Source organism: Scyliorhinus canicula, chromosome 2 (genome assembly GCF_902713615.1).
Source record: "Scyliorhinus canicula chromosome 2, sScyCan1.1, whole genome shotgun sequence".
Classification (NCBI taxonomy): domain Eukaryota; kingdom Metazoa; phylum Chordata; class Chondrichthyes; order Carcharhiniformes; family Scyliorhinidae; genus Scyliorhinus; species Scyliorhinus canicula.
In genome coordinates this window covers 173,300,232-173,325,611 of record NC_052147.1, presented here as the reverse complement: position 1 = coordinate 173,325,611, position 25,380 = coordinate 173,300,232, and the positions used below count along the sequence as shown (strand labels likewise).

At 49.5% G+C, this 25,380-nt stretch overlaps 1 protein-coding gene across 1 annotated transcript in view; it reads left to right on the top strand.

The window, feature by feature from the left end:
* Window positions 1–25,380, top strand: part of plcl1 (phospholipase C like 1) — a 619,768-nt gene that overhangs the window by 576,953 nt on the left and 17,435 nt on the right. Inside the window, 2 exon segments of the mRNA XM_038789072.1 lie at window positions 3,362–3,437; window positions 19,484–19,593. Of these exon segments, the coding sequence (XP_038645000.1) occupies window positions 3,362–3,437; window positions 19,484–19,593 (186 nt within the window).

The following is a 25,380-nucleotide window of genomic DNA, read 5'->3' as shown; positions in this document are numbered from 1 at the left end:
CAGATGTCAGAGGCAGTTTCTTTACTCAGAGAGTAGTAGGGGTGTGGAACACCCTGCCTGCAACAGTAGTAGACTCGCCAACTTTAAGGGCATTTAAGTGATCACTGGATAGACATATGGATGAAAATGGAATAGTCTAGGTCAGATAGGCTTCAGATGGTTTCACGGGTCGGCGCAACATCGAGGGCCGAAGGGCCCGTACTGCGCTGTAGTGTTCTATGTTCTATGTGGCATATTTGTGATTTTCAGCAATAAACTACCTGTGCAGCTACCTGTCATAAGACCCTGCTTAAGATCACTTCCGGGAACCTTTTTGAGATATTCTAATGCATCTGGTGTGGCTGGCTTTTGATTTCAGGACATGTTCCAATTCTGTCAAATCACAACAATGTTTCAACAAACACCAAATATTTACAGAGTTGATTTTAACCATACATTGCATTGAAAGTGGGGAGGTTAAAATAATTCAAAAGTTTTCTGTGTGCACCCATTATTATAAGCATTTTGTTGAAAATATGCACAGATGCTTTGAGTGTTCAGTTGAGATACATTGAGCAAACTGACTGGGGATCAATGTAGATGTGTCAAGAGATCAAGAAAGGGGAGAGGAAAGAGACCCCCCCGGTCCCCCCCCCCCCCCCCCCCCCCCCCGGCTAAATCTTGTAGGGGTTTCACAAGGGTTGCTTACCCCTCCATGGGATTTTAAATCATGCCGGCTATTGCTGCACTACTGAAAGTCGCTTAGAAATTCTCAAATCCTCGAAGCTACTGCAAATCTTGTTCCACTGGCAGCTACCTAGAAAGTAAAACACTAAAGATCCATTCGGACAAGTCAATATTAAAATTCGCAATGCCTGTTAAAAGAAAACCTCTCCAGCTGACAATTCAAAGTTAAAATTCTTAACCCCTGTAAAATGAAAACATCTTCAGCTGACAATTCAAAGTTAAAATTCTTAATGCCTGTAAAAAAAATCTTCAGCTGTTAACAAGCAAGGGTAATTATCTGCGTATAAAGAGAGGCGGGGTAAAACCCTTCAATTGGACGTCATTACGTCACCACCTTCCTTTGTTTGACTTAACCAGAAACACGAGGAGAGATTGTTATCAATCCCTAATCTACACCTATTTTTGTTCCCTCAAAATTTGTTTCCTTTCTTCCTACTGGTATCAATTGTGTCAGGAATAATTATTTTTCAACCTGACCCAAAGTTTTAACACAAAATCAATCCAATACAGGACCAGCCATAATCAATTTAGATATCTCAAACTCCAACCAATCCTATTAGATTAAAATGGTCTAATTCTTACAAGTGTGAATTTATATCCGGATTAAAATTCCCACATGTTGTTCCAAACTATCCTGGAATCATGCCTCTGACCAGAAACATGACTGCAGGTTTTTGTCAACTGTTTGGAATTGAAGCACTTAAATGATTAAACATCAAAAAAAAGAAAACGCAACTTCAGGCAGCAAGTGTTTTGAAACTAAAATAATCAACATGATTGATAAATTTCTCTGTCTGCCGATTCTTCCCTACACTTCCGGCATCTGCAATTGTAAAAGACTCAAGGTTAATTCCTCAGAAAGATAAATCTTAATAATAACATTACTCTACGAATCTCCTCCAAACAAACAAAACACGATACTGCTGTTCGTAAAGTTCACAGCAGCCCTTTGTTCTTGCTGACCGCAAGCTGACACTCTTTTGGTTAAACTAATGAACAAGGTTCACTACCCTTTTTCATTGTAAAACTTAAACTGTTTGTTTGATTCATTTATCTTTCCTTTTTCCATTTAATCCAATCCTCAACACCTGATTCCATTGGCATCACCTGTCCTTTAGTAAATTTAAATCTCAAAGGCATTTCACTCAAACACATTATGAGCGACCAAACCTTTGTTCCCTCACAGGGGTGATGCTTAGAATTTCTACTTTTAACTGGTGTTAGTGAATGTCCATACATCCACAATTTAATTTTGTATCAAGTAATTTACACACATGTTTCGGGGCAATTTAAAAACCAATCGATAGAATGCTAAAACAGTTAACTTTGTGCTCCAATTCATGTTCCTTTGTCGTTTTTTTGTTCCCTACTCCCCTTTTCTCCACAGCTGCCCTAAACAGTGGGGTTTCAAATCTTGTTATACATCCGAATAATGACACCAGCTTTGTCTGACTGGTCACTTACTCTGAGCCCCTGTTTTGGCCTCCATCGAATCGTCGTGGGGCCCTACCCTTTCCAATCCTTTTAACGCGCAGCGGCTTATCCTGCTTTGCTCATTGATGTGGCACGAAAGTCCGTCTTTGCCCATCCAACATTAGCGCGTTTTCAGTATTGCGTGTGTCCACTGCTACCTACTCGCAACTTTTAGCCCTTGTTCGGACCACACAACTTATGGATCCGACTGCCTGATCCGTAACTCCTCTATCTACTGGGTGGTAAATTAAAATGTACTCACCCGTATTTAGGAGGTGGATCATTCTGCCAGACGCCCATGCTCGCAGTGCGCCAAATGATGTAGGAGCGGTTTCAAGACCTGTGTATTGAGTCAGCTTCCATGTAGGGTTATTCCCTGTGGCTCAACTCAGTACAGAGAGGAACAAACACAACGACAACCTGGACAAGATGGCTATTTAATCAAGCTTGTTATGTGTACACGGAGAACAGACTGGATATCTGCCAAGATGTGTTCTACCGAACAAAGACCAGAACACAGTATTATACAATGTTCAAAAATCAATAGCCCACCCCAGTTGGACGTGATCCAATCCCTGAAGCTGCTACGTTTCAACTTATCCAATAGAATTGCATGCAATGTTTAAACTTCACCCAATAGAATTGCAAGCAACCCATGATTAATCCTCATCCTGACAGCTATGTACAATCTCATCAGCCTGTGCTGACTGTGAGAAACAGAACAACAGAACCAGCACCCTGGATTGTTTCACAAAGACAGGATGTCAGAATTAATGTCCTTTTGGTCAAGTTAGCTATCCTAAATCCCATTTGATTATTTATTACTGCTATGTCCTAAAAATACATGTTTAATGGTTAATAATGATTACTCAGTCCTATAATTCATCTCAATCCTTAATAAAACAACTTATGTAAAACTACTCTAGTGGCATGCTAACGATTCAGTTTTAAGAGCTATCATCACTGAACCCCCCTTCACTATGAAAAGTGCTATAACTATTAAGCTTGGGTGATAGTAAGTTTCTATTTCACATTGAGGGACAATATTTAAGTTGTAAATACTTTGTCTGGATATGATTACATTGAGCAACAACATGGTGCTCTAAGTAATGCAGTGCACTGATTCCCATTTGTGTTTTCATCATTTGTATTTTATTCACAGGTCATACAGGAGACAAAGTACCTGATTGATGTTGCAGATACTTTATATGACAAGATCATGCAGTGTCGTAAGTCAGGTAGACATCTTCTCTTGAGTGCCACAATTAGTCTACACATTTGACAATGTAACTTGCAGTGCCATACTATTGAACATAATATTTGTAAATTTATACCCTTTAAGTTGCTGTTTTCCTTTTACGGAAGACATCAAAGGAACATTCCTTGAACCTTCTGTAAACTTGAGCCCAGCCAAATCCCTGCAGCCCATATTCTAATTCACACCAAGACCTGCGCACCATTCACCCATGTGCTTGCTGATCCACATTGGCAATGCCTCAATTTTCAAATAATTATCCCTGTGTTTCATATCCCTCCATTGCCTCACTCCTTCCTAATTCTGCAATCTCCTTCAGCTCTACAACTGTCCACTTCTGCCCTCCTGCTCTTTTGCAATGACATTCAGCTGTCTAGGTCTTCAGGCTGGATTTTCATTTTGGAGGCAAGAATTGGTAGGTAGGGCTAAATTGGCTGTAGCCATCCCGCCTTCGTCACCAACGTGGAAGGAATTAGAATGTTCAAGAAACCATAACCTTACTTGCCTAGGGTTAGGCCTATCCCGTCCAGTGGCAGGTCCAACTGTATAAATAGAGCCAAGCATTTGTAAAATTATTATTCAGGTGGACTGTAGCCAAGAGTCCATAACTTGCCCCAAGTTAGCAAACTGACTTCAGAACTGCTATGTCAACAGCTGTCCAGACTGAATACATATGTGGGCAGCACAGTAGTTAGCATAGTTGCTTCACAGCTTCAGGGTCCCAGGTTTAATTCCCTGCTTGGGTCACTGTCTGTACGGAGTTTGCACCTTCTCCCCGTGTCTGCGATGTGCAGATTACGTGGATTGGCCATGATAAATTGCCCTTAGTGTCTAAAAAGATTAGGTTGGGTTGCTGGGTTGTGGGGTTAGGGTGGGGTGCTCTTTCCAGGTGCTGGTGCAGACTCGACGGGCCGAATGGTCTCATTCTGCACTGTAAATTCTATGATTCTATGATGCTATATAAACAATGGAAAAAATTTCCAACAATTAAACAGTATCACATTTGGCTACACTTGCGGTACTGTACAACGTACACTGCCATTTCATTCATTTCATTAACTTTTTAAAATTCATCTGAAGACTTTACCCACATTTATATTTCTTTGAAGTATTTTTACTGGTGTTTTCCAATTGAACAATGTAACTATTCGAGATATAAAACATATAGGGCAGGATTTTCCGACTGCCCGCCGGGTCGGAGAATCCCGGTGGGCGGCTTGAATCCTGCTCCGAAGTCGGCTGCCGTATTCTCCGGTGCCGGTTTCCAGGCAGGGTCAGGGATCCTGTGGTTTTGCTGGGGTGGGGCTCTCTGCCCACTCCCCCCTACCTCTTTTCCCATGTCCTTTCCTGATACTTCCCTGGGTTTCTTCCTTACCTCCCCCCCCCCCCCCCCCCGTCCCTTGTTCCTCTCTGCACACTGTGCGATCTTGTCTGCCCTCATTGGTCCCCGCCTCCCTCCTTCCTTCCTAATCACTATTGGCTTCGAACAGGTATTGGAACAGGCAGATGAATAGTCTCCATGCTTTGTGGAAGCCCTCGTCCAACCCTCAGATGCTGTATTTGATCTTCTCTAGGTGGGTAAATTCTGACAGGTCTGCCAGCCAGTCTGCCCATTGCAGGAGCCTCTCACGATCCTGATAACGATGTAATTTTGCAATTATTGCCCTTGGTTGTTCCTCCGTCCTGGGCTTTGGTTGGAGTGATCTGTGTGCCCTGTCGATCTCCGGTGGTTTGGGAAAGCTGTCCCTCCTGACCAGGTTGCCCAACATCTGGGCCACATAGTCCATCGGGTCCCGGCCCTCAATCCCTTCAGGCAGGCCCACAGGCTGTATATTCTGACGCTGGGACTGGTTCTCCTGGTCCTTGACCTTCCCCTTTAGGCTCCCCTGGGTTATCACCTACCTTTTAATTTCATCCTCCAGAGCAACAATCCTGTAGCTCTGATCCGTTGATGCCTTCTCAAACTCCTGGATCGTCTTCCCTTGAGCTTCCAGCTTATTCCCCAGACCGTTGATCGCCGTCTGCATGGCAACCAACACCTCCGTCACAGCCACCTGGACCTCCACCTTTATTGCCTCTCTCTTTGCCAACAGTCCCTTGGTCAGGAATGTCTTCCATCCATCTCCAGGCCGGGGGGCTCCCGTTTTCTGGCATAATGTTGTTCTTTCTCTTCTCTCCCTTTCTTATTGACTGTGAAATGAGTCCACATTTTTGGTTTAAATTCGACAATTAAGTGTCTGTTTGGTAGTGTTCTGGAGGAGAGCCACCGAATGTGTTACTGCTCAGCACATCACCGCCACCGGAAGTCTTTAAAATGGCTGCCGGACTTTTTATTTTTTTTTTGGTCCGGTTTTGTGGTGAGTGGTGGTGGATGGATTACAATAGGAATTAGGGCAGGCGACGCTGGAACTAGTAAGTGGTCAGAGGCAGGCCCAACATGGATTGAGTGACTCAAGCACAGGTACAAAGTGGACCTTCAAAAAAGCCCATTTGAGAAGCAAGTCCATGGATGAAGTTCCTGGCTGGACAACTGGTTTGTGATGCAGAGAGAGGCCAACAACACGGGTTCAATTCCCGTACTGGCTGAGGTTATTCATGAAGGCCCACTTTCTCAACCTTGTACCTCGCCTGAGGTGTGGTGATCCTCAGGTTAAACCACCATTAGTCAGCTCTCCCCCTCAAAGGCGAAAGCAGCCAAAGGTCTACGACGGTCTGGGACTACGACGACTTTACCTGTACCTCCGCAGATGGGTGCTGCTGATTGGGATATACCAGACAGGTCACCAGATGATCCCTGGAAAAGTTCTGAGGCAAAGAAGCTGAGAGTGATGGTTACCTTCACAGCCACTGGCAGGGCATGAGGATCAGTGGATTGTGGCTCAGGCTGTTGCTGGACCATGCAACATAAGTCTGTCACCATCACATGGCTTACCTCAGTAACCTTTGCTACTGGCTCTCTGTCACATGGAGATAGGATATCCTAGGTCTGTCCAACCTCACAGGGTTGTCATAGAATTTTTTAGAACTATAGAATTTACAGTGCAGAAAGAGGCCATTTGGTCCATCGGGTCTGCACCGGCCCTTGGAAAGTGCACTCCATTTAAGGCTACACTTCCAACCTATCCCCATAATCCAGTAACCCCACCCACCCTCTTTGGACACTAAGGGCAGTTTATCATGGCCAATCCACCTAACCTGCACATTTGGACTATGAGAGGAAACCACAGCACCCGGAAGAAACCCATGCAGACACGGGGAGAATGTGCAGACTCCGCACAGACAATGACCCAAGCTGGGAATCGAACCTGGGACCATGGAGCTGTGAAGCAACTGTGCTAACCACTGTGCTACCATCCTGCCTCTCCTCCTCTTTCTTCCTGGTGCATGAGCAGCAGCCGCTTCCTCTCGGACTTTTGTCCTCCCTTTGGCCTCCGGCTACCCGCAGTGACTGACTTCTATGGCCTCGATGTGCGAGGTCCCATGTCCACCTTTTATGTTCCTCCTGGCATCTGGGCACACAAATGAGTAGGCACAAAGCAAACCAGGGGCCTCGCGTTCCTTCTGCTTGTGTGAAGGGAAAGACTGTTGGAATTTGTTTGCTGATACTTCTGGGGCTATGAATAATGTTTTTAAGCAAATTCTACTGGGATTCCTATCTCTCCAAAGGGGTCCCCTGGCTATGTAAAGAAATGCACAAAGTTCAGACCTGCTCTTACCAGGACCACTTTGCACATTTCATGTTCCACAGTCCTCAACTACCAAAATTCACCAGAGTGGATGCAGTGGACCATTTAAATGGACAGCTGCCTTTGCACAACACGCCTGCGACTACTGCAACCCGACCCCGCAAAAATGGGAAGTGTCGTATTTGGAGTCAGGATTTACGATTTTCAGTCTGTTCCACTATTTTCACCACAACAGAAAGCCTCTCCATCATGGGGAAAATCTGGGCTATTGTTTCATGGGTGGTTACATCTTCCAATCACAGCACTGTCGTGACTCACCTTAATGAACAGAAATACAAATCAAGCGACAGCATTTCGTGATGAACTGTAACACAGGCAAAACCATTTTACTCCTAAATTCTTTCTGCCTCCCTCCCATGATTCACACCGCCATGAAGCTAGTGTAAAACCCGACAAATACTGAAGTCTGGCTGCTTCCTGAAAATTAAAGCATTTACAGGAGATGGGCTTGCATTAATCCCACAACTTTGATTGCTTCCTTAATAGAATCAGGCCTGTTCTGGGGCCCGTTCCATACCGTGCCCTCATGAAAATGTATTAGGTCAGAAAGGGACGGTCTAACTTCCTGTGACGGAGATGTGCTGAGTGGATGCACAAGAGGTGGCCTTCCTCCTGGAACCTTGTATTTAGGCGCTTCAACCCTAAAATAGCCCACTAAACCCGTCCTCCAACACCATCAGGACAAGACATGCCGAGCGGCAGCAACGTCAAGGCCGATAAGACGGGAAAGGCAGCAAAAGCCTGGAGAGAAGGGCCGAGGAGTGGTCTCCCCCCCCCCCCCCCCCCCCCCCCCGCCACACACAATGGACAAATGCAGGGAGTTCCTAACGCAGGAACGCAAGGAGCTAAAGGAGGCCATCAAGATGGAGATGGTGGCAATGGTCAAAGTGGCGCTGGTCACCCTGCAGGCGGCAATGGAAAAAGCAGAAAGGTGGCTGGAGACTCCGGAAGTGACGATCAGGGAGCTGGGGAAGGCCTCGACCGACCAGTGCGACCAGATCACAATATTGGGACGGAAATGGCAAGGTCGGACATTAAAAGCGAAAGTCGAGGATCAAAATCATCAGTTGCACCACCAGAACCTCCGCATTGTGGGCCCACCAGAGGGAACTGAGGGCATGAACCCTATGTAGTGGCCCTGATGCTAGGCAAACTGGTGGGAAGGGAAAGCTTCCCCAAGCCTCCACAAGTAGACAGAGCCCACAGGTCACACCAGCCAAAGCCCAAGGCCAGGGAACAGCCGCAGGCCATCATCGTGGAGCTGTACCGGTACCAAAACTGGGAAAGGATCCTAAATTGGACACACAAGGCCTTGCCTTTGGAGGGTCACTCGATCCAGGTGTATCAGGACACTGGGGCAGACTTGGCCAAACGCTGGGCAAAATTTAACAAAGACAAGGTGGCCCTTTGTAAAAACAGTGTGCAATTTGGAATGCTGTTACCAGCCAAGCTCTGAGTGACCTTCCAGGGCAGGGAATATTATTTCATCACACTGACGGACGCGGATGAGTTCATCCACAAACATGGGCTGGGGCAACAACAAAGGACATGGGCATTGCACCAGATACCCCAGCATTTCGAGACACTGAGAAACTATTTGCATGGGACTGTACTGTCCCATTTTGAATTCCGGAGTTAAGTCTCAGAAAGGAGCAGGCGAGAGCAGCAGGGTGCAGGAGGGGATGAGGAGGAGGAAGGGGGAACAGATATGCAGCAGTCGGGGCACGGTATAGATTTACCCGGGGGGGTGGCACCACTTCAGCGGGTAAGCTGGCACTAGGAATAATGAGCAAGGGGGAGGGGCGCGGCACATCTCTCGTCGGGTGGAGGGTGCCTGGAAATGGGGAAAACATTAAAGATGGGGGGAGAATAGGGTGGGTAAACAGGGTGGGAAAGGCTGGGGGGGGGAACGCTAGGCTGGCTACGACAGATCGTACATGGCAGCAAAGGAACATAAAGGCACCGCAAACAGTCACTTTGGTGGGTCCCCAAACAAAGGGAAACCCCAGAGTGCAGGGGTGCAGCCACATGGCATGCAACTGGATGACGGCTAGCTTGGGTGGACAATGGACAAAGGGAAACCCTGGAGTGTAGGAGCCTTGCCTCACGGTGAGTACGGTAACCATAACCATTTTGAATTGCCCCCTAACAAAGGGAAACCCCGGAATGCAAGGGCGCATTCACAAGGTAAGTGTGGTTGATCCCGCAGGAGACGGGGGGGGGGGGGGGGGGGAACAGAAACCCCCATCAGAATAGTCACCTGGAACGTCAGAGGACTTAACGGCCCAGGGAAAAGATCCGGAGAATTCGTTCATCTGAAAAATATGAGAGCTGACATAGTCTTGCACCAAGAGACACACCTGAGGGAGACGGACCGACTGCGGGTAAGAAAGGGCTGGGTGGGACAGACGTATCATTCGTGCTACAGGGCGAGGGATAAGAGGGGGGAAGGGTCATACTGCTCAGTAAGAGGACAGCATTTACAGGTCGAGGACAGTTATGGACTGAGGGGGACAGTACATCATAGTTAGTAGTCTCCTGGAAGGGGCATCAGTCGTCTTTGTAAACGTGTACGCTCCCAACTGGGATGGCGCGGAATTTGTAAAAAACGACCATGGCAGAAATCCCGACATAGACACACACCGACTCATCGTGGGTGGGGGGACTTTAACTGCGTACAGAACCCTCGTACAAACGGATCAATCCCCAAATTGGGGGGGAAAAAATCAAACATGGCAAAGGAACTAGGAGTGTTCATGGAACAGATGGGGGCAGTGGACCCATGGAGGTTCACACACCCAGGGGAGGAGGAGTTCTTGTTCTCCCAGATTCACAGGGTCTACACCAGCAGCGACTTCTTTGTCGTGGGAAAAGCGGTCCTTCCAGGGCTAGTAGATGTGGAGTACTCCGCAATCGTAATCTCCAACCATGCTCCACACTACGTGGAGGTTGGAGACAGACAGGGTCCACGCCCCCCCCCCCCCCCCTCCCCCACCCACCCCCATGGAAGCCAGATCCAGCTCTCCTAGCCAATGAGGCATTCTGCGAAAGAATGTCACAGGCCATGGACGGCTACGTTACCAACACCCTTCACGTTCTGGAAGGTGCTGAAGGCAATGATCAGGGGAGAAATTATGTCGTACAAAATGCCAGAGACAGGAAGGAGAGGGCGGCTAGGCAACAACTGGGCGATTCCATACTGGAGGTGGACTGGCGGTACTCTGCGGCCCTAACCGTAGAGCTACTGGCGGAGAGGAAGAAGCTACAAATAGACTTTGACCTGCTCTCCACGAGGAAAGCAGTACACCAACTCCACCAGATATGGGGGACCTTTTATGAGCATGGAGACAAAACCAGCTGCCTGCTGGCTCGCCAGCTACAGAAACAGCAGCCACAAGGGAAATAGGGCAGGTTAGGAACAACAAAGACAAAGACCCGACAAAGTGCAGGTCCAACTGGTAAATGCAGGTCAATGCAAAAATCCTGCCAGAAACTCTGGCTAAGCGGCTGGAGAACTGCATACCAGAGGTAGTCACAGAGGGCCAGTCGGGCTTTGTCAAGGGCAGGCAGCTAACATTGAACATCAGGCACTTTCTGAATTTGATCATCGCCCCACCCGGGGAGAGAACACCAGAAGTGATCATCTCCCTGGACGCAGAGAAGGCCTTCGACAGAGTCGAGTGGAAGTACCACATCGGAGCTGTTAGGACTTGGGACAGGGTTCACTGCTTGGGTGAAACTACTGTACAACCCTCGCATGGCGAGCGTATGGACAAACACCATCAGCTCTAAATACTTCCAACTGCCTGGAGGCACGAGGCAGGGATGTCCCCTGTCGGCTGCTGTTCGCTCTGGCAATCGACCCACTCGTGATCGCCCTCAGAACAGTGAAAGACTGGAGAGGTGTCCAGAGCCGGGACAGAGGATGTAGAGTTTCATTCTATGCAGATTATTTGCTCCTCTACATCACAAATCCCTAGGCCAGCATGGAAGAGGTCATGAAGCTACAGGAATTTGGAGCTCTTGGACTACAAACTCAACCTGAGCAAGAGTGAAATCTTCCCGGTGAGAGGGACAGAGCTGGAGGAACTAGTTCAAACAAGCAAAAACCAAATTCCGCTCACTGGGAATCAAAATAGCCCAAGATTGGATACAGATCCACAAATTGATCCTGATGATTCTCGTGGAGGAAGTCAAAAGGCACCTGCAGATCATAATGAATGGTGGAGCAGGCTATGTTTCTATTTTTTTAAAAATAATTTTTATTGGAATTTTTTACAGAAAATATAAAACATAACGACAAACAATGAAATGCAACAAAATAACCCATAATAACTGTGACACCCCCAGACCGTATCGGCGCATGTATCACATCCCCCCACCCCCCCAACCCTAATGAACAACAAAAGAACTTAAAAAATATTAAAATTAAATAAACAAACATAGTCATTGTCGGCCCCCCCCCTTTTCCCTCCCCTTTTCCCTCCCCGGGTTGCTGCTGCTGCTGTCCCCGTACCCTATCGTTGAGCCAGAATGTCGAGAAAAGGCTGCCACCGCCTAAAGAACCCTTGTACCGACCCTCTCAGGGCGAATTTGACCTTCTCTAGCTTAATGAAACCCGCCATGTCATTGATCCAGGTCTCCACGCTTGGGGGCCTCGCATCCTTCCATTGTAGCAAGATCCTTCGCCGGGCTACTAGGGACGCAAAGGCCAGCACACCGGCCTCTTTCGCCTCCTGCACTCCCGGCTCCACCCCAACCCCAAAAATCGCGAGTCCCCATCCTGGCTTGACCCTGGATCCCACCACCCTCGACACCGTCCTCGCCACCCCCTTCCAGAACTCCTCCAGTGCCGGGCATGCCCAGAACATATGGGCATAGTTCGCTGGACTCCCCGAGCACCTGACACACCTGTCCTCACCCCCAAAGAACCTACTCATCCTCTTCCCAGTCATGTGGGCCCGGTGCAGCACCTTGAATTGGATGAGGCTAAGCCGCGCACACGAGGAGGAAGAATTAACCCTCTCCAGGGCATCAGCCCATGTCCCGTCTTCGATCTGTTCCCCCAATTCCCCCTCCCACTTCGTTTTCAGCTCCTCAGGCTATGTTTCTATGAAGCACTACACAGGGCGAACTCCCCCTCCACATGCACAGGGCTGAGTCTAATGCAGCTGAAGGTGGTGCACAGAGTGCACCTAACCAGAATCTGAATGAGCAAGTTCATCCCGGAGGTGGAAGACAAATGCGAACGATGCCAGGGTGGCTCGGCCAGCCACACCCACATGTTCTGGGCTTGCCCCAGACTAGACGACCTTCTTTGAGGTGATATCCAAGGTTGTGGTGGTGAGGGTGGAGCCATGCCCAAAAGTGGTCGTCTTCGGGGTCTCAAGCTGCCAGAATTCTTTATGGGGAGGGGGTTCCGACGCCCTAGCCTTTGCCTCCCTGATCGCCCATCGAAGAATCCTGCTAGGCTGGCGATCGGCAGCACCACAGGGCCACAGATTGGCTGTCCAATCTTTGCAATTCCTCCAGTTGGAAAAGATAAACTTTGCCATCCGAGGGTTGGAAGGGGGCTTCCGCAGAATGTGTAAGCCATTCACCAGCTTGTTCCAAGACCTGTTCGTAGCCGGCAACCAATCAAGCGAGGGGGTGGGTTGGTAGGAGGCACAGACGAGTCATGGAACATGAAGGAAAAGGAAGGGGGGGAATGGAAGGGGGTGGTGGGAGGAGAAAGGGGGCGATAGGTCACAAAAAAGATCGCGAGGTACAACGGACAGAGCCACAGGGGATGAACCCAAGGGCAAACAGAAAACAACAAAATAACCACGCCGGTTAATAAACATTGAGGCCAACACTGGGGAGTACAGCTGAGGCAGATAGGCCAAATTGGCCAAATGGGGACCACGGCCACAGAGGCAGGGGAAACCAATACCTGGAACTAGATATAGTCATCTTTGTTTCTGTTTGGTTTATCTTTTTTGTCATTTTAATTTTTCCTTGGTTATTTTTGCTTTGTTTTGCAACTTGTAACTTTTTTTAAAAATTGTTTTTATTAAAGCTTTTTTCAACCGGAATTTTTACATAACAGAAAAATAAACAAAAAATATTTAACAAAACTAAGTGGCTGTTATCAATTATACAAAACTCAAATATACATTAAATAGACAATTCCCCCCACCTGAACCCCCACTGCCCCCCCTCCCCCCAGTTGCTGCTGCTGCTGACATTTTACCGCTCCCCGAGAAAGTCAAGGAAAGGTTGCCACCGCCTGGAGAACCCCAGCATGGACCCTCTCAAGGCAAACTTTATTCGCTCCAGGCTGAGGAACTCAGCCATGTCACTACCCAGGTCTACACGCTCAGGGGTTTTGTGTCACTCCACATTAACAAGATCCGTCTCCAGGCTACCAGGGAGGCAAAGGCCCACACTTTGGCCTCTTTTGCTTCCTGCAGTCCCGGATCCTCCGACACCCCAAAGATCGCTATTGTTGAACTCGGCTTCACCCGCGTGTCCAAAATCCTGGACGAAGAGCCCTCGCAAAGCCCTGCCAGAATTCTTTAAGCGCCGGGCATGCCCAAAACATATGGGCATATGTCGGACTCCCTGCACATCTCACGCACCTGTCCTCCACCCCAAAGAACCTGTTCATTCTTGCTGTCGTCATGTGAGCCCGGTGCACCACCTTAAACCGAATTAAACTGGGTCTGGCACATGATCCGGACGAATTCACCCTTCCCAGGGCATCAGCCCACAGGCCCTCATCTTGCACCTTGCCGAGCTCCTCCTCCCACTTGCCCTTCAGCTCCTCCACTGAGGCTTCCTCCGTCTCCTGCAGCTCCTGGTATATGTACGACACCTTCCCCTCTCCTACCCAGATGCCAGACACTACCCTGTCCTGTATCCTAGTAGCTGCGGAAATGTCTCCACCTATTTTTTGAGAAAGTCCTGGATTTGGAGGTATCTGAAAGCATTTCCCGGGGGGCAGGCCGAATTTCTCCTCCAGCGCCTTCAAGCTAGGGAAAGTCCCATCTATAAACAGGTCTCCCATCCTTCTAATGCCTGCTCTATACCAGCCTTGGAACCCCCTGTCTATCTTGCCCGGAGCAAATCTATGGTTGTTCCATATCGGGATCCAAACTGAAGCCCGCTTGCAACTTGTAACTTAACCTAGCAACTGAAATGTGTAACACAAAATGTGAAAACCAATTTAAAAAATATTTTTAAATCCAGAGTCCAAGACTAATAATGCCCTAGGGGGACACTGGGTTTGAATCCCATGGCAGCTAGTGCAATTTCAATTCAATTAATTAATTTAGTCAATGTGGTGAACGTATTGTAGTAACCATTCAGCACTGTATTACATTGTATCACGCTGTTGCCCATGTGGGCTCCACCTATAGACCATTGTACTGTACTACACGGAATGTATCATGTTGGTGCCCTTGTGGGCTCCGCCCCCTTCAGGGGAGGTAAAAAGAGCAGCTGCCCTGTCGGCAGCTCACACTTGCACAGCAGTTGCAGGCAGGCACTGTTCTAGTCGATTAAAGCCACTGTTCACTTCAACTATCTGTCTCGCGTGAATTGACGGTCGCATCAATTTAATCGACTACAACATCGCTATGGAAGTAGCCCTCAAACCTGGCCGACTGGAACTCGACCCACAGGCCGCGGAGGCCAAAGGGATTTTTTCACACTGGCTCCGATGTTTCGAGGCCTACCTCGCCGCCTCCTCCTCGCCCACCGTCACTGACATACAGAAGCTGAGCTTCCTCCACGCCCGGGTGAGCCATCAAATCTCTGGACAACTCGAGGAAGCCTCCACATACGCAGACGCCCTCACGATGCTGAAGTGCCTATACGTGAGGCCGGTGAACAAAGTGTACGCGTGGCACCTCCTCACCATTCACTGCCACCGCCCCGGGGAATTGCTGGAGGAGTACCTACGCCACCTGAAAGTCCTCGCGCGAAGCTGCAACCACCAGGCCCGTCACGGCCTCTCAACATATGGAACTTGCCGTCCGGGACGCCTACGTGGCTGGAGTCAGGTCCAACTACGTCAGACAGCGCCTGCTCAAGAAGGGCGCCCTCGACCTAGAAGAGAGGGTAAAACTAGCCACCTCTCGATTAGCGTTCCAAAGCCTCAACGCGTTCCCGTCTGATCACGCGACCCCCTCGTGGACCCCTGACCAGAGAGAACCCCAGGCCTGTGCCGCGCGGCTACCCGCCCAACCCGGGGGGCTACCCTGCTATTTCTACCTTGCCAGCACCAGCACCCCAGGCAACGCTGCCCGGCTCGGAACACGAACTGCAGCGACTGTGGCAAGAAAGGACACTTTGCCAAAGTTTGCCTGGTCAGGTCCAAGTCCTCCAAATCACAGGCCAGACTCCCAGGCCCTCAGACCCCGGAGTGTGGCTGCGTGCCTGCCTGCTTTTCCCCCTCCGGACACGTCATCTGCCTCATGTTGTCCGTGGGGGCAGCCATCTTCAACTCTGCACAGCACGTGCGACTCACAGGGCCGCCACCTTGGCCACCGTCTCCCACGTGGCCCGCTGTGTGCGACTCATGGGGACTGCCATCTTGGACGCCATCTTCCTCGCTGCCCGACACGTGCGACCGACGGGGGCAGCCATCTTGGCACCACCCCACCACCTCTGACCACACCGGCTACCCGCAACTCGGCACGGTCACCCTCGAGCAATCACGCCCAAAACACCTCCGGAACTCCATGATGACCGTTTGGGTCAATGGACACGAAACGTCCTGCCTGTTTGCCTCCGGGAGCACGGAGAGCTTCATTCACCCAGACACAGTAAGGCGCTGTCCTCTCCCAATTTTTCCCGCATCTCAATCTCCCTCGCTTCCGGATCGCATTCAGTGCAGATCCAGGGGTACACTGTCGCGAACCTCGCGATACAGGGCATCGAATACGCAAACTTCAAGCTATATGTACTCCCTGATCTCTGCACTCCTCTTCTGTTGGGACTGGACTTCCAGTGCAATCTCAGGAGCCTGACCCTGAAATTCAGCGGACCCCTACCCCTCTCACCGTATGTAGCCTCGCGACCCTGAAGGTCACCCCTCCCCCACTCTTCGCAAACCTCACCGCCGACTGTAAGCCAGTAGTCACCAGGAGCAGACGGTACAGATGGTGGTCGTCAGGACCGGGGAAAAGAACCGGATGGTTGTAGACTACAGCCAAACCATAAACAGGTACACGCACCTTGATGCGTACCCCCTTCCCCGGATTGCAGACATGGTAAACCAGATCACACACTACCGAGTGTTCTCCACGGTGGATCTGAAATCCGCATACCACCAGCTCCCAATCCGCCCAGAGGATTGCAAATACACGTCCTTTGAGGCAGACGGCCGCCTCTTCCACTTCCTCCGGGTCCCCTTCGGCATCACCAACGGGGTCTCGGTCTTCCAAAGAACGATGGACCGAATGGTGGACCAGTACGGGCTGGGGGCCACATTCCCGTACCTGGTCACCATCTGCGGCCACGACCAGCAGGACCACGATGTCAACCTCTAGAAGTTTCTCCAAACCGCCCAAGCCCTCAACCTCACTTATAACAAGCAGAAATGCGTTTTCCGCTCAACCAGACTAGCCACCCTCGGCTTTGTCATGGAAAACGGGGTTCTAGGCCCCGACCCCGACCGTGTGCACCCCCTTCTGCAACTCCCTCTTCCCCACTTACCCAAGGCCCTGAAAAGGTGCCTCGGGTTCTTTTCCTATTACGCACAGTGGGTCCCCAACTATGTGGACAAAGCCCACCCACTGATCAAAGCCACTATCTTCCCACTGGTGGCTGAGGCCCACCAGGCCTTCAGCTTCATCAAGGCAGATATTACCAAAGCCGCGATGCACGTGGTGGATGAGTCCGTCCCCTTCCAGGTGGAGAGCGACGCGTCAGAGGTCATCCTCGCCGCCACCCTCAATCAGGTGGGCAGGCCTGACGCATTTTTCTCCAGTACCCTCTTCCCTCCGAAATTCGACACTCCTCAGTCGAAAAAGAAGCCCAAGCCATTGTGGAAGCTGTGCGGCACTGGAGGCACTGCCTCGCTGGTAGGAGGTTTAGCCTCGTCACCGACCAACGATCGGTAGCCTTCATGTTCACTAATAGTGTATCGTCCTGGGAAGCTCAATGAGCCCCCAGATGCCTTGTCCCGCGGCACATGCGCCAACGCGCAAGATGACCGACTCCGGGCCATCCACAATGACCTCGGCCACCCGGGGGTCACCCGGCTTCTCCACTACATCAAGGCCCGCAACCTGCCCTACTTCACCGAGGAGGTCAGGGCCATGACCAGGGAATGCTAAATCTACGCGGAGTGTAAGCCGCACTTTTATCGACCGGATAAGGCCCACCTGGTGAAGGCATCCTGGCCCTTTGAGCGCCTCAGTATCGACTTCAAAGGGCCCCTCCCCTCTACCAACCGCAACACGTATTTCCTCAACGTCGTTGACGAGTTCTCCCGCTTTCCCCTTTTCAATCCCCTTCCCTGACATGACCGGGCCACCGTCATTAAGGCCCTACATAGTATCTTTACCTTGTTCGGTTTCCCCACTTACGTCCACAGTGAACGAGACTCCTCGTTTATGAGCGACAAACTGCGTCAGTACCTGCTCGGTAAGGGCATCGGCTCGAGCAGGACTACCAGTTACAACCCCCTGGGAAATGGACAGGTGGAGAGGGAGAACGCGAGGTATGGAAGGCTGTCGTGGACCTACGATCTAGGAATCTCCCAATTTCCCAATGGCAGGAGGTCCTCCCTGACGTGCTCCACTCCATTAGGTCCCTCCTTTGCACAGCCACGAATGACTGCCTGTTTGTTTTCCTGAGGGAATCCACCTCCAGGGTCTTGCTTCCGTACTGGCTGAAGACACAGGGGCCGTCCTACTCCGCAAACACGTAAGGAGCCATAAGTCCGACCCCCTGGTTGAGAGGGTCCAGCTCCTTCACACCAACCCCTAGTATGCATACGTAGAACACCCCAACGGCCAACAGGATACGGTCTCCCTCCGGGACCCAACTTGGCCTCCACATCCCCTCTCCTATACTCCCTCCCCCCTTCGCTGACCCACAGGGATGAAGCTCCTGAAGACATGCTCCCGGAGTCCACGCCTGTGCCCGCACCAACGGGTTCACCATCCATGCCCGCACCGATGACTTTGACACCCATGCCCGCTGCGAAACCAGAGCTCCGGCGATCGCAGCGCACGATCAGGGCGCCGGACAGACTGAACCTGTGAACCCTTCACCCCGCCGGACTTCAATTTTTTTCACAGGGGGTGAATGTGGTGAACGTATTGCAGTAACCATTCAGCACTGTATTACATTGTATCACGCTGTTGCCCATGAGGTCTCCACCTATGGACCATTGCACTGTACTACACGGAATGTATCATGTTGGTGCCCTTGTGGGCTCCGCCCCTGGCTCCTCCCCTTGAGGGGAGGTATAGAGCAGCTGCCTTGTAGGCGGCTCTCACTCGCAGAGCAGTCGCAGGCAGGCACTGTTCTAGTCGATTTCAGCCTCTGTTCACTTCAACTCTGTCTGAGTTGATGGTCGCATCAGTCAATACAAATCTGGAATTGAAATAGAGAAATGGACTGTCAGTTAAACCGCTCGGCAGACATTTATTTTACAGTCCCACCTCCATTTGACCCTGATCAGAACCATGAAAAGTGGCCCCCGAGCTCTGAGATTTCCTTCCTTTACATTTCTGTCTCCTTTAAGATGCTTCTTAAAACTTACTTCCTTGACTACACCTTTGGCATCCTGTCCTATGTCTCTTTATGTGGTTCAGAGTCAAATTTTGTTTGATAACACCCCTGTGTTTCACTCACTATGCTAAATATGTAGATGTCAGTTGTTGTAGTTAATAATCCTGTGATATGCATATCACTTCCCTTCACATCGTACATAAGAGTGGAAATTTCTGATCTCAGGAGGCATGTACCTAGATGGCAACTGGAGAGGAATTTGACTTGATAACATTTTTCCAATGTTGCAACTTAGCAAATTATTGCACTGAAGTATAAAAAGCTTTGCTCTACACCTAATGTAAATAAGTTTGTGTTAAAGATTGGAAATAAATGTCATAATTATTTAGTGATGCAATTATCGTTTAATAGTGACATGAAAGTCTAATTTTAAGTTTTAATTCATTTGTTAATACCCATGTCAATTATAAAAAAGCAATAAAGATTTGTGGCCCATAGAAATAATAGCTCATGTATGCACTAACTTGTATTTATGTTCCAATACCTTGAACAGGACTTGAATTTCATGAGGAAATACACAATTTAGCAAAAAAGGAGGGTTTGAAGGGAAGCAAGATAAGTAAAGCACTTGAAAGTTTTGCATGGAATATCACCGTATTGAAGGTACAGTAATAACTTGGTAAACTCTTGCATAAATGTCACCAGAAGTCTTGACTAAAATAAGACAAAGTGAAAATTGGATATTTTCAGTGAGAACATTTGAAGGGTTCACTAATGATTGGTCTAATTGTAATTTAGAATTTTGCACCGAGATAAATTGTTTAAAAAAACTAAAACACTAAGATAGACAAAGTGGTGGGCGGAGAGAAAAATACAGGTGGAGAACAACATATATCTTCCTTTGTTCTTACCCTTGATTAGAATGAAATGCTCAGGTTCTAAAACAGATCACGATCAAATCCTGTTTGATTAAAATGGCCCCTTTCGGATCTGGGTGCCCATTTTTCAAACCAGCTGCTCTTTTCGAAATACGAAACCTCTGAACTGAACTTGGAGGAATTTTATTGCCACTTCTCACTCAATTCCTGTGTACCCAAAACCAAAGCTTCCAAGTTCTATAGCTGTTCCTTCCCTGAAGTGGTCCATTTGAACCCATGGAACCTCATGAATGGATATACGCGCTGGACTGTTTGCAAGCCAGTCATTCTGAGGTGCATGTTGGCCATACAAGGGACGGGGTAGGGAGGAGAGATAGCAAATGTGTCTTCTGGCCCTGCTGTTGAACTCAGCTACATATCATAGAATCATATAATGGTTACAGCATACATGGAGGCCATTTAGCCCATCAAATGCATTCTGGCTTTATGCAAGAGCATTTTAACTAGTTCCCGACCCTGTGTTCTCAAATTGTTCTGTCTTCAGGTCCTCATCTAGTTCCCTTTAGAAAGACACAATTGAATCTGCCATCCACCACCCACTCTCAGGCAATGCATTCCAGATCCTAACCATTTGCTCTTTTAAAAAACTTTTGCTCAGTTGGCCTATGGTTCTGTTGCTGATCAGCTTAATGATGTGTTCTCTGGTTCTTGATCATTCAACAAGCAGGAACATGTTCTATGTCTCTTATCGAGACATAGATTTTGAAGACCTCTAGAAAACTTCTCCTCAACCTTCTCTGAGGAGAACAGTCCCAACTGCTCTAGTCTATCAGGGGGCAGCGTGGCAGCACAGTGGTTAGCACTGTTGCTTCACAGTGCCAGGGACCCAACTTCGATTCCCGCTTGGATCACTGTCTGTACGGAGTCTGCATGTTCTCCCCGTGTCTGCGTGGGTTTCCTCTGGGTGCTCCGGTTTCCTCCCACAAGTCCCGCAAGACGTGTGAATTGGACATTTTGAATTCTCCCTCTGTGCACCCGAACAGGCGTCGGAGTGTGGCGACTAGGGGCGTTTCACAGTAACTGCATTGCAGTGTTAATGTAAGCCTACTTGTGACAATAAAGATTATTATTAAATTATTATCCACTTCACTGAAGTACTTCATCCCTGGAACCATTCTCGGAAATCTTTTTACACCTTCATATCCTTCCTAAAGTATGGTCCCTTTAACTGGACACAATACTCTAGTTGAGGCCAAACCAGTGTTTTAGAAAGGTTCATCATCGCTTCCTTGCTTTTGTACTTCATGCCACTATTTCTAAAACTCAGAATCCCATAAACCTTTTTAACTTTGTCAACCTGCCCTGCCACCTTCAATTATACTCTTTTGAATAAAATGACAGCCCCTTTGACTGCCCACTGCCTGGGCCTGTTATTGCCAACTTTGCCACCTCCAGGAGCAGGGACCTCTCTCCCCACCCCCACCTCTCCTCCACAACGAGTGCACCTTCAGTTACATGTGCGCAAGGTACTGCCAGGTATCTCTGATCCTGCTACCCTTTGGATTGTAACCTTTAGTTTGTATTGCCTCTCCTTGTTCTTCCTACCACAATGTATCACTTTACACTTCTCTGCGTTAAGTTTCATTTGCCACACAACTGCCTGTTCCACCCGGCTGTCTGTCCTCTTCAGGTCGATTCCGATTCTCCTCACAGTTCACACTACTTTCAAGTTTTGTGTCATTGGCAAATTTGACATTTGCTATGTGGGCAAATAGTGACCCATATAGGCCACTTTCTCAAGCAAAGCAATGGTTGTGGTACGATTCTAGGGAACTCCAGTATCTTCCTTCCTCGGACCAAATAACATCTGTTCACCCCTACTTTCTGTTTTCTGCCACTCAGCCAACTGCATAGCAATGCTGCACTTTCCCTTTTATTCCATGGGCTTCAACTTTACTGACAAGCTGATAATGTGACACTTTATCAAATGCTTTTTTGCAAGTCCATTCGACCACATTTAACCCTCTTAGTTACCTTATTAGAAAACTCAATCTGGTTAGTTAAATCACAATTTGTCTTCAACAAATCCATGCTGGGATTTTCCTTAATTGGTCCACATTTGTCTAAGTGACTGTTAATTTTTTTCCTGAATTATCATTTCTGAAATCGTTCCCACCAACCAAGTTAAACTGATTGGCCTGCAGTCACTAGGTTTGTCAATAACTATTTTTTGAACAAGTGTGTAGTTCCAGCCCCTGGCACCATTGCAAGAAGCATTATGAAGGACCTCACATAGTCTTAATCATAAACTAAAATTGCAAGGTATTTAAGGGACAGTGTAACTTGACATGCAGTTGAACCTCCAGAAATCTCAGAGATTACAGCCAATACAAAACTTATCATAGCCGTCTGCCCATGGACAGGTCCTCTGCTCATTTCTCCACACCTTGTGGGCCAGCTCTTTCCTTTAGAGCTTCTTATAAGAGCCTCCCGTTTTCAACTTCAATGAGCAATTTGACGAGAGGAAAAATGCATGCGGTGATTTCCTGTTGCCTTCCTCATATGTACTTTAAAGAAACCCAAAGGTTTCTCTCGCTGTGAGCAGCAGTTGTCCTGCAAGTTCTAACTTTCCTGCCATCACCACCAAAACTTTACTGGTTCTGCAGTTGGCCGTGACTGGTAACCCTGAGCATGTGACCCTTATCCGGGCCTGCTACAACATGCAACAGAGCATGGACAGCCATCCCCTGAGTTCTCAAATGACCCGCTACCCTAGAAAAACTTGGCAATGTAGGGCGCAATTTAAAAGAAAAAATTTCTAAGTGTCATTTGGGTGGGATTGGCAGGGTCTTTCTCGATGGCTGCGTTGATGAGATCACGGCCCATATTTAACTGCACTTAATGCTGGAAATGAGCTCCCACAAGCTTCTCACTATACTGGCTGTCTCGCCGTCTGATTCGTCAGACTCGTGCCTCAGCCTAACCAGGTGGAGCTGCTTTTAAATGCCTCCTCACCACTCACTCCCAGTCAACACACACCGAGACCTGCTTCCCACCTTGGGGATGCAAACCTGGCCAGGCTTCTAGATACAGTGGACGGGAGATGGGACATCCTGTTCGGAAAGCCAGCAGCAGGGACATTAATAACGCCTGGGAGGGTGCGGCAGCGGCTGTCAGTTCAGGAAGCATGATCAGGAAGACTGCCGTACACTGGAGGAAGAAGACCAAGGGTATTTCAGAGCTGATGGAGATGCTAGGACACGGCCGTGATGTTCAGGACGGGTGTCATGAACATTCCGGTAAGTGCACAGCTGATTGGAGGAATACCAAAGGGTACGGTGCAGGAGATGATGCTGCCAATGCGTTGCACCGAGGCCAACACTGCTCGGGTGGCAAACACAGTGAAAAGCCTGCAGGGTGAGGTCAGTGTCTTGAGTGGTGGTGGCGCAGTCTGTGACGACCATGGCTGACATTATGTCCCAGTTTCTGAGGGACGTGTCCCAAGATGCAGGTGGACATTACGAGGCAATCCACAACATTTCCCAGTTGCTGAGGGACATGTGCCAGACGCAGGTGGACATTGCCAGTGCACTGGAGAGCATGGCCTAGTTACTGAGGAGCATCACTGAGGGCATTGACACTATGGTGCAGACAGTGGGGAGGCACTAGGTCCGGCAGAGCCAGACGATGCAGAGGCCTCTGGAGCTCACTCCAGCTGCCCCTCTGTCCCATGGAGCCCCCTAGGGCCCTACCGTCCAGGAGGAGGAAGTGCTGAAGGCCACCCAGGGCCTGCCACCAAGGAGACGGTCTCCAGTTCTTCCAAATCCCCCCTCCTGACACCGGTGCATCTCAAGGGCAACAGGCAGAAGAGGGTGACACCGGTAAGTCAGCCGGGGCCCACTGGCCCCAGGCCCTCCAGCGGATGTCCATCAAGAGATCAACGGCCACTGGGCGTGAAAAGCAGCAGCCTGCCTCCACCTCTGATGTGACACACGAGCCGTAGCAGTAGATCACAATAGATCAAGAAGATCACTGAGTAGGCACTGGGGGCAGGGGGGTGGTCACTATCTGCAGCTAAGGGGAATAGAAATTTCAAATGTTCACGGTTAAAAACCATGTCACAACTGATAGATGTGAAGCCTGTGTCACGTTAAGCCCCACCCCTTATTATGCTCCACTCCCCCACACTCTGCCCCCGAGGCACAGTGCTTCAAGATCAAAATCCCCCGATGCAGACCCCATTCAGAGGATGGGTGTGCGCGTGCTATCAGCCGAAAGACAGGACTCAGACTTTGGCACAAACTGAGGAGCACCAGAGCTGACCTCACAGCGAGTGAGCATCGCGCTCCTACCCTATATATTGACCCTCTGACAGTGCTGACACAGGCCCATCCCTCTGGGGTGATACAGCACAGATGCTGGGAGGGTGGAACAGGCCAATTGTAGGGGGGGGGGGGGGGAGTGCGAGCCCAGGGTGTGGAAGGGTCAGGGAATGGGGAGAGGGGAGGTGGGCTGATGGACAAATGTTCTATGAGAATCGGGTGATGGTGAGGGCCTACCTGGTCCTCTGGGCATGCCGGACCCTAGCCGTTGCCTGTCCTCCACACTCCAGCTCCTCCTGCAACTCCTCTCCGGGTTCGTCCACCATCTCTTCCTGGTCTGCCTCCTCCTCCAGCATGCTGAGGCGGCATGGTGGCACTGTGGTTAGCACTGTTACCTCACAGCTCTGTGGGCCTGGGTTCAACTCCTGTTGGGTGACTGTGTGGAGGTTGCACGTTCTCCCCGTGTCTCCATGGGTTTCCTCCGGATGCTTCTGTTTCCTCCCACAGTCTAAAAATGTGAAGGTTAGGTGGAATGGCCATTCTAAATTGCCACTTAGTGTCCAAAGATGTGCAGGTTAATTGGGGTCATAGGGATAGAGTGGGGGTGTGGGCCTGAGTATGGTGCTCTTTCAGAGGGTTGGTGCAGACTTGATGGGCCGAATGGCCTCCTTCTGCATTGTAGGGAAGCTATGGATTCTATGTTGCGCCGTTGCTGTGACAGGTTGTGGAGAGCAGAGCAGACCACCACAAAGCGGGAGACCCTCTGGGGGGAGCACTGCACAGCACCAGCAAAGAGGCTCAGTTGTCGGAGTTGCATTTTTAGCCTGATGCACCGTTCAATGACAGCATGGGTGGTAACATGGGCATTGTTATAACAGGTCACCACCTCAGTGTCCGGCCTCCGCACTGGTATCATCAGCCAGGACCTCAACGGGTACCCCCTATCCCCCAAGAGCCAAACCGTCATGCTGGGGTTGTCCTGGAAGACACTGGGGATCTCCGAGTGTCCCAGGCTGTAGATGTCATGCACGCTCCCTGAGAAGTATGCACACACGTGCATGATCTGGGGTGTTGGTTGCACACAAGTTGAAAATTCAGGGAGTAGAACCCTTACCTGTTAATAAAGTGATGCCCCAGTGCGTGCAAGGTGGCATGTGTGCCATCAATTACCCCCAGGCCGGTGGCGGCTATGAGGGAGTAGGTCGCACATTTGGTGGCTCCCGTCTCGGTCAGACTTTTGGACCTTTTCC